At 53.0% G+C, this 13,448-nt stretch overlaps 1 protein-coding gene across 2 annotated transcripts; it reads left to right on the forward strand.

Annotated features, from left to right (window-relative positions):
• Nucleotides 1-4,138: 4,138 nt before the first annotated feature.
• Nucleotides 4,139-12,353, forward strand: TMEM109 (transmembrane protein 109). 2 transcript variants are annotated; one of them, XM_058689192.1, is made up of 4 exons: nucleotides 4,139-4,278; nucleotides 9,009-9,241; nucleotides 10,138-10,240; nucleotides 10,691-12,353. In XM_058689192.1, the coding sequence occupies exons 2-4, from the start codon at nucleotides 9,017-9,019 to the stop codon at nucleotides 11,080-11,082; spliced, it is 720 nt and encodes a 239-aa protein (XP_058545175.1). In that variant the 5' UTR covers nucleotides 4,139-4,278; nucleotides 9,009-9,016; the 3' UTR covers nucleotides 11,083-12,353. The 2 variants fall into 2 exon arrangements, with proteins under 2 accessions (XP_058545175.1, XP_058545176.1); XM_058689193.1 differs by having other exon boundaries at nucleotides 4,172-4,344.
• The last annotated feature ends 1,095 nt before the right edge of the window (nucleotides 12,354-13,448 follow it).

A 13,448-nucleotide genomic window follows, 5' to 3' on the forward strand; every position in this document is an offset into this window, starting at 1 on the left:
GAAAGGGCCCGCCAGGGAATACTCGGCCATTTCCGGACAGGCTCGGCTCCTTCCGTAAAGCGCTCCCGGGGGCGGACACGAAGTCGGAACTACATTTCCCACAATGCAGTGGGAATTTAAAGCCAATGCGAGGAACGAGGTTTTGTCGAGACCGGCGCTGCGCTGGTCCGTGGGACCGTCGTCTTGCAAACTTCTTAGCGTATGAGAATTTCCTGATGAACTTGTTAAAATGCATATTCCCGGGGTCTGCCTTAGACAGTATGTATTTTCAGGGCGTACTCCACGTGATTCTGAGGCAGGTGTATCTAGGACTGCCCTTTGAAAGACACTGCTAGGTGACCGGGGAAGAAAGCGCAGATACAGAGGGACAGAGAAACTAGCACTGGCCAAGAAATGGTTCTGGTCCTGCCCCTGCTACCAATTCGCGCTGTGATCTTGGGCAAGTCATCACCTTTTCTGCCCCTTTCCTGCACGACTTAGCTAGGCTGGAAGAGCTCAGATCTGTCGGTTCTAAGTGGATACCTGTAGGATAGGATTAAGGAATCATGTACCGAACACGTGGTGTGGACTATAAGGGATCCAGACAAAGCAGGACAGACGGGTGTGATCAGTGAAGTCTTCTTGGCCGAAGAGGTGTGAATGAGCTGGATTTTGACAGGTGGGCAATATTCAGATAGGAGAGAGCAGAGGGCATCCCAAGAGGAGGAAGAGCATGCACATAGGCTTGGAGAGAAGCACGGCTGCAGGTATATAGGGCAGTAAGGCATAGTGGTCAAGAGCATGGACTCTGAAGCCAGCCTGTGGGTGCTCTAATCCCAGCTCACCCAGCTAGCAAACTGTATGACATTCTCTCCTTAATTTCCTCATCTGTAAAATAACAAAGGTTGAACTAACTCACAGGGTTGTTGCGAGGAGTTAATATTAAAAAGTGCTTTGTACTTTGACACATAATAAGTACGACACACGCGTTCGTGTTTGTTACCATTATCCCTGAAGCCAAGCAAGATTGTCCAAACCACTATGATCTCTCCCTTGCAGCAGTAAAATAGCATCCTAATTGGTCTTGTTTCCAGCCTAGCCTCCTTCTAATCCACTTTGTATAGAACAGCCAGTGATCCCCTTTCCATGAAAAATCTATTTCTGCTATTCCTCAGGCTTTTCATTCATTCAACAAATATTGATTGGGTGCCTCCGTGCCAGACTCCGCTCTGGTAACTGGAGATACAAATGGTGATGGCCAACAAGGTTTCTGCTGTCTTGGAGCTTACGTTCTTTGGGGGAGGGGAGTGGCATAGACAATCAACTCTAAGAAGAAAATTCCAGAGAGTGGTAAGGGCCAAGAATAACACAAATCAGAGAAAGACGGATGGGAAGTGGTGGATGGGAGAGATGGGCTGCATTACGAGGGGTATTCAGGGAGGGCATGTCTGAGGAGGTGACATTTTTGCTGAGACCTGAATGAGGGAGAGTATTCCTGGCAGAGAAAACTGGCCCCCAAGTCCTGTACCATCTAGCCCCTACTGACCTCCACCACCTGATCTTCTCTCCAGCTTCCCTTTCAAGTCCTCAAACTTACTCCCTCTGGCTGGTTTCACTACTTGTGCCTGGCACACCTCCCTCCTCTCTCCTCCCCTCCTATTGCCTCCAAAGGAAACTTCAGTCTCATTTTAAATGGCACTTCCTCTGGAGTCTTTTTCTTGACCCTTGACTCAAGTTTAGTCCCCCACAGTACTCTGTAATTCTCCAAGCTATTCTGGTAGCTATAATCACTTACTTATATCATTGTTTACAAGTATCTGTTTGATATCTGTCTTCTCCACTAGACGGCAAATGCTGTGATATCAGGAACCGTCATTGTTCTGGTCACCGTTGTTCCTCAGAGTCTAACACAGCCCCTGACACACAGCAGGAACTTCATAACTGTCCTTGGTTGAATGACAGGCTGCCCGTCAAGCCAAGCATCCTGCATCTTTGGATGTGGTAGGAAATAAAATGGATCCTTTCAGGCAGGACCATGAACCAGAGGCAGTTACTTGGGGCTGGCAGCTGACCAGCAGCTGAATTGCAGAGTGATAACTACACTTCCAAAAGATTCTTCTGGAAGACACTTACTGGACGGGTTGGAGGAGGACAGACTGGAGAAAGAGAGAGCCAGTAACGATCCTTACTGAGTGCCTACCGTGTGCCAGGAAGGCACACTACTAGGTCTTAGAGATACCACTGTGAGCAGAGGCAGAGCTGTCCCTATATTGGAGAACTTACGGCTGTAGCTGAAGAATGGAGAAAACAGGGAATCCTTTCAAGCCTTGTGAATTTCAAAGGCTAGAAAGGATATAGGGAAATTGATTTTGGAGTAAATATTACAGATAAGAAATTGATCCCAGATTCCTCCTCACTCCCCCCAATCTCCACCTCCCACAAAGGAGGTAAAGATCCCCTAGGCAGGGAAGGAAGACATAGTTAAAAAAAAAAAAAGAAAGAAAAAAAGAAAAGGGGGGGGGGGATGTATACATAGTTGTAGGTGGATCCTGGAGAAAGGAACTCTATACACCCTAGGCCATGGCTGTTGCTACTTGGGAATTAAAGGGACATATTGGCCAACAACCCAGAAAAGCTCCATTTCCCAGGTAGATGTAGTGGCAGCCTGTGTGGAAAAGTAACAGAAGAGCAGGTAAGACAATGCAGTTAACTGACAGTGAGGATTAGATGACTGCCCCTACCCTCCGCCCCTACACTTTGGCCCCATGTGAATTTTCCAGTGTGTACACTCTGAAGACTAAGGGTGGGAAGAACTGAGATTATTTCTTCTTCTTTTTTTATGTTTATTATTTTTGAGAGAGAGAGGGAGACAGAGTGCGTGTTGGGGAGGAACACAGAGACAAAAAGACACCGAACCCAAAGCAGGCTCCAGGCTCTGAGCTGTCAGCACAGAGCCCAATGCGGGGCTTGAACTCACCAACCTGAAGTAGGACGCTTAACTGACTGAGCCACCCAGGCACCTGTCTGAGATTATTTCTACTGCTCAGAGAGAAAAGGTTTGAAAAGAAAGTGACTTGTAGTGGGGGGCGGGGGGAGTTACATTTTTTAAATGTTTATTTTTGAGAGAGAGAGAGAGAGAGCGAGCCAGGTAGGAGCAGAGAGAGAGGGAGACAGAGAATCTAAAGCAGGCTCCACGCTCTGGGGTGTCAGCACAGAGCTGACATGGGGCTCAAACCCCTGAACTGCAAGATCGTGACCTGAGCCGAAGTTGGACACTTAACCAACTGAGCCACCCAGGTGCCCCAAAATGTTACATTTCTTGCACAGGAGTCTGGGAGATTGGCAGTCCTTACAGATCAGAAACATCTCACAAGCAAATGTAAAATTGCAACTGTTAGAAAAGCTACAAGGTGAGGTCCAGGGTGCTGCTAGAGCCTGTTCTGGAAGAGACCCTTAGCTGATGCAGGGAGTAATGAGGGTCCAGAGGAAGATGGCTGCACACCCCACCGTGAAGTGAAATGGTATTTTAGAACTTCTAGGACTGGATAGTAAAGTTGAAACAGCTGAGGTCAAGAGGGATGAAGAAAAAAGTGCCTAGAATCACAAACCAGCCAAGGGATCACTCACAATCTTGCTTTTGTGTGTGTGGAAATGGGGTCTGGAAGTTGGCTCCTTTCCTTCTCTATAACTGAATGAACACATTCGAGAGCCATCAGCAGGGTTCGGGTGCATAATTGCTCTTAGAGGGGGCGGACGCATCCTTCCAGAGCTGGTAACCTCTTACTGCTCCCCTAATACCTTTTTCCTTTGTGCCTTTTTAGCGCGAAAGTTCCTCAAAAAGACCAGGTGCCTCTTGGTTAGAACTACATTTCCCACAATGCCCGGGAGGTACTGGGTAGCTTGAAACTACGTGGACCGAAATGCTGAGGGCTTGAAGAGACGGCCCGGCTTCGACTCCGAATTTCAAAGATTCAGTTTACTTACTGCACAGCTCAGATATAGCCGTTTCTTCCCCCTTTCCTGCCAGAAACTTCCGTTCCCAGCTCGAACTTCTGATCCCACTCTTTTTTGGTGGGAATGCTCGGTGGGGGTGGACAGTGGGGGGAGAAACGTGATCAAGAGGGTAGGGCGCATGCGCCCACGGCACGGTGTTTGGGCGGGGAGGGGGACCGGCAGATCCCCGGGTCCTCCCGCCTTGCGCGTGCGCAGACGATAAACCAACGCCCCGGAGTTGAGGCGCGGGTTTGGTGGCGCGTTTTAGCGAAGTCGCACGTGAAGGGCAGTAGTGGCCGGAGCCCGGTGAGTGCCAGTCGAGACCGGGGCTCGGGGACAGAACGCGGGACGGGGAGGCGGCAGCCGCTGCAGGTGGGAGCAGGGCGGAGTCGCGAGGCCTGGCGGACACGGGTGGGGAGGGGTCCGACGGCCCCCAGCGGGGGAAACAAACGGGGGACCCGAATCCTCGTTGCTATGCAACAGGGGGCGTCGTTACTAGGTAACAGGGGAGGCACGCGTTTCCGGGGTGAAGAGGGTTCGGAGCGCTGCTCAGAGGTCCGGCAGGGGCGGGGCGGCTGTCAGGCTGGGGTAGGAGGCTAGCGCTGAGCCGGTCGCCCCCGCCCCACGGCCCAGCTTCCCGCGGCCTCGCTTTGAGCCCCTTGGGGTATCCCGAGCCCCTTGGGGGTACCTCGAACCCCTGGGCCGCGCCGCGTCCCTTGCCAGCGACGCCACCCAGCAGGGCTTGGCAGGGGACTTGCTGTTCGAAATAGCACATGCGACTGACACCCTGTCTGGGGGGAGGCTGGGCCCTGGGGAGGAAAGCTGCCCCTTTGCCCGTCGCCCTGCCCCCAAACAGTTGCTGGGCAGCAGCTGCCAGGGGTTTAGCGGGGGCTGCCCCCACCTGCCGGGACGCTGACTTCATTTTCCTCAGTGGCAGCTTCGCCCCGTCAAGGAGCTTCCTTTCGACGCAGCTGTGCTGCTCCGGCGGCCGCTGCGTATTTGGATCAACTTTAAAATAAGCCTCCTCTCCCCGCTTCTCCCTTGCTACCTTGGCGAGTTTCTAATATTCATTTAACAAGCACCCATTAGTCATCGTTCTGCGCTAGGCACTGGGGATTCCAAAAAAAGTGAAGTTCAACCGGAGGCGCGGGAAGTCTGGTGCGGGAGGCCGGCGTGTAAATCTGCTGAATTATGCTACAATGTAATGAGCGGTGTATTGGCAGTTTGTGAACGGCAACATTCCTATTGACGCTTAAGGTTTAGAAAGTTCTTGCAGAAACATGTAATAATTCTTAAGCCTGCTTAACCCCATTTGACACTGAGGAGACTGAAACTCAGGTTAAGTCATAGGCATAAGGCGGTGGCTTCTAGTTTGTGGCAGAATGGAGCCTGGGATGGAAGTCTAGGTCCCTACGCGCGCTGCCACACTTTAGAGACTTTGCCTAGAATAGACTTTTTCCTTTGCTGCTGATCATTTCTGGCAGCTGTCTGGTTATGCATCAGAAATCCTCAAGGGGCTCTACAAACAAAATCCTGAGCCCCTATTTGGGAGCGTCTAAGATGGCCCCGATTGAGACAGACATCCTTGCTTGAACAGGCTCCACAGACTTTTCTGCTGGGCGACCAGAGCCGAGAACCACTGCTCCACTGGGGCAGCTCTGAGCAATGATGGGGGAAATCAGGGCCAGCAGAGGGCACTAAGTCAGCTGCCCCTCCTGCCACGTAGTGATTCACGGTGGGAAAGGAAGCTATCCCGAGGAAGGAGCCTTGGCAGGGGGTGTATGGACTGCCCCACCCTGCCCTCTTGGCAAACCACAGCTAAACATATAGTGCCTTCTCACTACCATAGTTAAGTGGAGCAGTTTCCCCAGCTGAGCCGGGTTCTCTTGGCCCTGCCCAGGCCATCTTCCAGGTACCTGGACAGAAGTGGCAGGGCTGGCCCCAATCTTTTGCTGTCCTCATACCTCTTGGTACAAAACCACGTGCCGCAGGTGGGTCAGCTCCTGGCGGGACTCTGCATATCCTCTCACTTTGAGCTCATTCATACTTGGTGGAACTCTTAAGTGCCTTGAGGGCCATGTGTTTCTGAGGCAGCACAGGGGTTGGAACAAGCAGAAGGGCGAGATTTAGATCCTGGGTTCCGGAGGCAAGTCTCACCCAGTTCAGCCGTGCGAGCTTGAACAACTCCCCTGACCTCTCTAAGCCATGGTTTTCTGAGTAAAATGTAGAAGAGTAGTACCTTGTAAGATTGTTGGAAGAGTTCAGTGAGATAGCGAAGTAACAGGCATTTTGTAAATTATAAAGCACCACACACGTGCAAGAAATAAACGTCTATGCTTAACATCATTCACATACACACTGAACTGGGGCAGATGGCTGCTTGTATGTGTGAATATGAACACACACACAACTTGTTGAGTGCCACCATTTGAGGCCAGACACTGCAGGAGGTGAATATGTTTAAGACCTACTTCCTCTCAGAGCTCAAGGCTGCTCCGGCTCTTGACTGCCATGGTTTCTCTTTATGAAAAGTATTTGGTTGGGCTGCCGTGAGGAGGTGTGATGACAGTGAGTCTGGTTCCTGCTGCACAGAAAGAACCTGGAAGAAATGAGAAGGGATCCTGTTAAATAAAACAATTTGAAGAAACGGACCAGCCAGTGATCTTCAGTCTCCTCTGCAGAGGGCACCCTCTAGAATCCTGTTAGATTTGGTTTCTGGTGCACTTCAGAAGGTCAGCTGGGGAGCCAGTGATGGCCTCACTGTGGAGGGTTTATTCCAAGGTCCCCCAGCTCCTGTTGACTGAGGCAGATGTCTGCTTGAAAGTCGAGGCTGGCACAGAATGCAGGAGGCCGCCATGGGGGGAGCAGCTCACATCACCCTGACCTTCTAGAACCGAGGAGACGACATCTGATCCCTCCTGGTGGAGGTCCTTGGATATAGGATCCAACCTAAGATAGCAACCCTGCTCTTTAAGTCCCCAGTGTGGTTATGACCCAGATAGCTCAGGAACTGACCTGTGCTTCCCTCCTGTCTGACCACTGGCAGGCAGGAACCATCTGGTTCTTGATTTCTGCCAAAGAGGGGAGAAGAGTAAAAGCCTTCCCAGCCTGAGGCCGCTCCACATGAATGCATGTTTTTGCAGCCCTGCTTGATTCCACAGACCTCAAGAGGAACTCACGGCAGGTGTTTCTGGGCCAGAAAGTGCCCCGGATAGGATGTTTTTATAACTCTTTCTTGGACTCTTCTCCTTTCTACGAAGTAAGAATCCCTCTCCACTCTGATGGCTCTGATTTCTGGGTAACTCCCAGAGTGATCTGGTAACCTGCAAAAACTTCAAACGCCTGGCTGCTCCTACATCAGGGGCATGGCTTAGCCTCTGATCATTGCGTCTGAATCATGGAAACTCCCTGGAGCTACAGGTTCATTTCTGACCCTGGGAGAGAACAGGGGATTTGCTGGTGCTGTTTGACATTCCTCAAGCACAGTGGTAAATAGCGAACTTGCAAACATTTTTTTTGGCTGGTCCACACCTGCTTCAATGAATCTGTGCGTGTTGGGTCTTAACTTGCCTGTGGCATCATATTACAGATGAGCTCAGAGTACAAAACACAAAGTGGGTAAGTGAATTGTCACCAGGAGTCATTCACGGAGATGATTGCTAGATGCCAAGTTTATTTTAGCCCATGAATAATCTATTGTGTGACTCTCTAAATCCCTTTTTTTTTTTTTTTTTTTTTTTTTTTTTTTTTTGAGTGAGCGAGCGAGTACTCTTGAGCGAGCAGGGGAGAGGCAGAGGGAGAGAGAGAATCTTAAGCAGGCTCCATGCCCAGCACGGAGCCCAACTCGGGATCTATCTCACGACTGTGAGATCATGACCTGAGCCAAAATCAAGAGTCAGATGCTTAACTGACTGAGCCATCCAGGCGCCCCCTAAATCACTTTTGAAACTGACTTCGGAGATGATACGGCAGGGCAGTATGTGTGAGGGGTCTGATATCGGACGCACCTGGGTTCAAATCCTGGCTCCCCCCCCCCCCCCCCCCCATTGCTTATCCTACCTTGGTTTCTTCTTCAGTAAAATGGAGAACAGTAACAATGCCTACCTGGTGGTGGCGACTGTATGAGATAGGGGGCACATGGTTAGCTTTTTATTAATAATATCTTTCCCTAAAGGCTGTGCTCTAACCCTTTGCCTGCATTGGGGGCTGGGGAGTTGATTGAGGTCATTCTGTGTCAGTGGGTCTCAGCTCGGCACAGCGAAATTACCCGGGGAGCTTTTGCAGGTTCAAGCCTAAACCACTCCCAGACAGTGACACCAGAAAGTCTGAACTTGGGACAGAGGCATCAATAGTTTGTGAAGCTCCCCGGTGGCTCCAAAGAGCAGCCACAGTTGAGATCCACGGTGTTAACCTTCTCTCCCAAATAAGTGTGCAATTTGGAAGTAGAAGCCTGTCTTCAAACCCTGACCTTTCTACTTAGCCCAGTGACCTGGGGCAGTGCCTAACCCCTGAGTCTGTTTCTTCTCATCTGTTACCAGTAGGAGGTTAATACCACCTCCTGTGATGGTCCTGCAGGGCAGGAGGCACATATGCAGTTTTCTCTTGCTTGAGCACATACCTGAGCAGTTCTGTTTACATCTTTACACTGCAGGAATCTTATTTGTGTGCTATTTCCTAAATTGTTTTTTATGTCTGCTTGATCTTAAGTAGATTATAACCTCCCTGGGGACAAAGCCTTATATTTGTTTTATACCCGTAACACCTAAGACCCAGAGACGGGCCTTCAGATTTTTAGAACTGGAACAATCCTAGATCTAGTCTCCCCTAAGGCATTGGAGAATACTTGCCGGTTAACGAACGTGCAAGTGGTAAAGAATGTGAAAGAGGAACCGGTGAATCAAAAGGTCGAGCTCAGCTGAAGTTAAAAGGCCCACTTCTGCCTTTCTCGCCTAACAGGGTGGGGGTAGAGGAGGGCATTCGGGGGGTGTCCGTGCCCGTTCTGGCGCTCCGCTCACCCTGTGCTGCTCTCCCAACAGACCCAGCCATGGCAGGCCCACCGCGGGGCAAGCATGTGTTCAAAGTCATCCTGACGGTCCTGGTGGCCCTCATCCTCCTCCACTCGGCATCATCCCAGTCCCACGCAGACTTCGCGCCACCAGGCCAGCAGAAGAGGGAGGCCCCGGTTGATCTCTTGAGCCAGATAGGTCGATCTGTGCGGGGAACGCTGGAGGCCTGGCTCGGGCCAGAGACCATTCACCTGGTTTCAGAGGTAAGGAAGGTGCTTCCTGCTGTGACTACACACACCGAAGAAAGACAAAGGAGGAGACGTTCATGGCCACCCCGTCTTGGGTCCACATCCTCTCTGTGTCATAATCCCTGCTGCAGAGAGCCCCACATTGTACAAGATGCAGCCAGAGAGTTCTCGCTTTTTCGCAATCCCATTGTTCGATTCCTACCCTAGGGCCTGTAGCTCTCCCTTTCCCTTATTCCTGCCCTCTCTTGTCAGAAAGACTAGGAAACGGGCCAGTCTTTATAAACCCATGTCACTGGATGACGACAGAGTCTGACTTTGGTCTAAATCTGACCTAAAGTCTTAAATTGGCAAAATGTCAAGACCTGAAAATTCCTTCCCCTCTAGAGGTAGAGGTAGGCCTGACTCAGGGGCTTAAGACAGAACTGTCTTTGCCAGCTAATGACATCCTAGGTGTGGCATCACATGCTTTTGATAGGTCATTCTAAACACTTGAGACGATCATTTATAAAATCCATGATCTAGTAGACCTGAGGGACTCCTCCTCCGTTGAAACATCCTAGCCCTTCACAGACGTTGCTTCCACGACTTCATGATTCCGTGGGAGGACCCCAGTTCTACAGGGTGACAACTATAGAGATTTGACGACCACCCCCCCCCCCCCCATACACACACATTCACCTACTACCATCACCAAAATATTCTAGCAAATCGGTTGAATTAGGGCCCAGATGTCCTGAGTTCCAGTTTTGGAAGGAGACACGGCCTGCCGTCCAGGCTTGGTTCGCAGACCTCTGGCTGAGAAGGAGGTGAGGCACATTCCCTCCTGGCCTTGCCTGCGCAGTGGTTGGAGGCTTAAAGGAGAAGGGCATGATTGATTATAAGCTTATCTCCTTGCCCTGCTCTTTCCACAGACCTTGTCTCAGGTGATGTGGGCCATCTCATCAGCCATCTCGGTGGCCTTCTTCGCGCTGTCTGGGATTGCTGCGCAGCTGCTGAATGCCTTGGGGCTAGATGGTGAGTGGCAGAGTACTGGTTCGGTCCCCTGGAGCTTAGCCTGTCACTTCCTATTTGTGGGAGCTTATCTTTTCAGGGCGCAGACTTTTCCCCAGGTGCTTAACCCCTGCCAGGTGTCCCCAGAGACAAACATAAGAGCAGGCTAATGGTTGCCCCTACTTACCGGGTGTTTGCTTCCTGTCTGGCTAAGCCATAGTATCTCATTTAATTGTTACCCACGGCCCAGAGCATCACTCCCATTTTGCAGATGAACCGGGTTTCAGGCGAGGGAAGTAATCTGCCCCCAGCCAGCAGGAACAAGAGCTGACTGACATTCAAGCTCCTACCTTTGTGACCCTGTGGGGAAGGATTTTTCCTTTGCAGGGAGTTTTAGCTCCTTTTTTGGTTCTCCCCTGACCCCGTGCCCTCACCACTCCAGATTGGCTGATTCTGTGGTTCTCCCTCTTCCAGGAGATCACCTCACCCAGGGCCTGAAGCTCAGCCCCAGCCAGGTCCAGACCTTCCTGCTGTGGGGAGCAGGGGCCCTAGTTGTCTATTGGCTTCTGTCCCTGCTCCTTGGCTTGGTGTTGGCCTTGCTGGGGCGGATCCTGTGGGGCCTGAAGCTTGTCCTCTTCCTGGCCGGCTTTGTGGCCCTGGTGAGGTCAGTGCCCGACCCTTCCACCCGGGCCTTGCTCCTCCTGGCCTTGCTGACCCTCTACGCCTTGCTGAGCCGGCTCACTGGCACCCGGGCCTCAGGGGCCCAACTGGAGGCCAAGGTTCGAGGCCTGGAGCGCCAGGTGGAAGAGCTGCGCTGGCGACAGAGACGGGCGGCCAAGGGGCCCCGGGGTGTGGAGGAGGAGTGAGGGGGCGCCGGGACAAGGCCGCCTGCGTCGTCCTCGTCGTACCAAAGAGCTGCACTGCTTCTGGATCGCACAGCCCCCCTTCCAGTACCCTGCCCCTTTCCTGCCCCGTCTCTGAACTGTCAGAACCTTCCTGTCTTCACCGGACCCCACCCCCCACCCCCGGCTGAGAAAGAGGAAGACCATTCCCCATGCGGGTCCCGGGGGGCCCTGCCTTCTGAGGTTCTCTGTCTGGGATTGGGTTCTCCGTCTGTCTCTTAACCCTTTCGCTGCTCCCAGCCTGCCTCAGTCAGGGCAGGTTGGAACAGTCTCCCCATGGCTTGTGCATCTGCTCTCAGTGAACATCACTGCCCCGGTCTCCTGTGACTCAGCTGGCTCCCCTCTGCTGCTGCCTTGCCTTCCTCCTGATACTCTCCTAGCTCCTCCTTTGCCAAGTCCCCAGGCTTCCTTCCTCGTGTGTCTCCTTCCGGCCCTGTGCTCCACCCAAACCACAATCCCTCCAGGCATGCTCTTCATTGCCTAGCCCTGGGGAAGAGGCAGGGCATGTGGGACCTGAGGGGAAGGCAAGGGGGAAGTTCCCACCCGGGGCTGGGATGTACATGGAGTCTGTTCTAAGTGCCTTAATCCGAGCCAGCAGGGCCCTTTGCCTGCCCGCCACTGTACTGTATGTAGGAAAGTGCACTGTGGCTGCTTTGTGTCAAGAAGAGAGTTTTCCCTCTCAGATTCTTGATTCCCCTTCAGCCAAAGCAAAACGTGACCGCTTCATAGGCCTGTGCCTGCAAGTTGGACCCTGCGGTGGCCATCAGATCCCCTGTGGGGATTTCAGAGACACTGGAGGAGAAAGGAGGACTCACCTGTCTGCACAGCTCCAGACGGTTCTCCACCCCTCCCTCTCCCTCCACTCCTGCCACTAAGGACTTGCCGATCAGGGTCCACCCTGGTGGCCCCGGAGGCGTGCGGAGCAGACACACTAGAGCCGCACATCGGGGCCTCTTCCCTTCACAAGCTCTGAGAGGGGCAGCATGAGCCTGCCACCAGAGCCCTCTCCTCCAGGGCTCTCATTCTTCCTCTCTGAGGTTCCGGGGGAGGTGGGTGTCCTCCGCCAGGCCCAGCACGTGATGTGAAGAATGAATTAAACGCCCAGTTCTTAACTGTTAAGGTTTGATGTGGAATCACCGCTGCAGTGAGATATATTTTTATCAGCGCTTGGTTGGTTTTAAATAAAATGCACGCTATTTTATTATCTTGTTCCATGTAAAATGTATTTACTCAAAGTCTGGATTGCTTTCATTTCTCCCTCGGGCTAAATCCATTCCTGTAGAGCCGCTCCGTTTTCTGGACTTGTCCCGGCAGGGGCGGTGTGAAGCTGGTAGGGAAGGAGGGAGAGGAGGGGGGCAAAACAGAATTGGTGGTACTGGGTACCCTTCCCTCGTGGACCATTCCTTCCTGAGGAAGGCATGCGCCCTTTACAAAACTTCCGGGAACTGACCAGCCGCTCGGGTGGAATAGCGTGGATGTGGGGGAGGGCCATGAAGATACCCCTTCCCCCACTGAGTGTAAGAATAGGAAAGGCTGGTGGGCTGGCAGCCAGGAGATTTGCCTGTCCTCCCTCCTCCCCTCATCAGATGGGATTTTCCTGCACTATGGTTCTCAACCTGGCCTATGTTAGATCAGTTGTTTTGTAGAGGGTTACAGGCATGTCGTTTCCGCCCCCCCCCCCCACTCCGGTTTCTTAAGCTGTCAGGGAGATGCTAATGTGCAGCCAGGTGCTCTGGTCTGGACCTCTCCTAACTGCCAGGCAGGCAAGGCTGGGCCAGGAGGCCAGGACCCGGGAGGAAGGACTTCCCTCAGGAGCAGAGGGGCCCTCGCCCTTCCTGAGGCCCACAGACCCCTCCCAGAGCTGGGGCTAGGCAGGAAACTCCAGCTGTCCGCCCCTGAGAACTTCTTCCACAGGAGTGGTCCAGGGCTCTAGCAGCGAAGGCCCAGGTGACGGTCACCTGGGCCTTGTTGGCCCCTCTCTCCCCCTTTCCACCCTTGCAGCTCAGTTCCGCGCATCCCTGAATTCCTGATTCAGGTGTGGATGCCTCTACAGGTGAGTTGCTTGTGGGGCGGGCGTGAGGCGGAGGAAGTGGCCGTTTCCCCCACGGGCAGGAGTTTCCGAGAGGGAGCGACCCGAACGCCTCGAGTCCCTCTCGGTAGCGGCGGGTCAGCCCCTGTGGCTCCGTCCCCCAGGGAAGCGGCCTTCTCCCCGACCTGGTGCACGGGGGCGCTCGGGGCTTGGGGATCCGTAGGGCACTAGGACCCGGCGGGGCGGAGGGGCAGCCCATGTGCCGCGCTCGCTCCCTCCCACCCTGCTGCTCCAGCTCCCG

Source organism: Neofelis nebulosa, chromosome 10, assembly GCF_028018385.1.
Source record: "Neofelis nebulosa isolate mNeoNeb1 chromosome 10, mNeoNeb1.pri, whole genome shotgun sequence".
In the NCBI taxonomy this organism is placed as follows: domain Eukaryota; kingdom Metazoa; phylum Chordata; class Mammalia; order Carnivora; family Felidae; genus Neofelis; species Neofelis nebulosa.

What these genes read in the sequence shown, in the direction of transcription:
- TMEM109 (XM_058689192.1), top strand. Translation starts at nt 9,017, where the DNA reads ATGGCAGGCCCACCGCGGGGCAAGCATGTGTTCAAAGTCATCCTGACG. An exon ending in CCATTCACCTGGTTTCAGAG is followed by an intron (nt 9,242 to 10,137) that starts GTAAGGAAGGTG and finishes CTCTTTCCACAG; the next exon opens with ACCTTGTCTCAGGTGATGTG. An exon ending in GAATGCCTTGGGGCTAGATG is followed by an intron (nt 10,241 to 10,690) that starts GTGAGTGGCAGA and finishes TCCCTCTTCCAG; the next exon opens with GAGATCACCTCACCCAGGGC.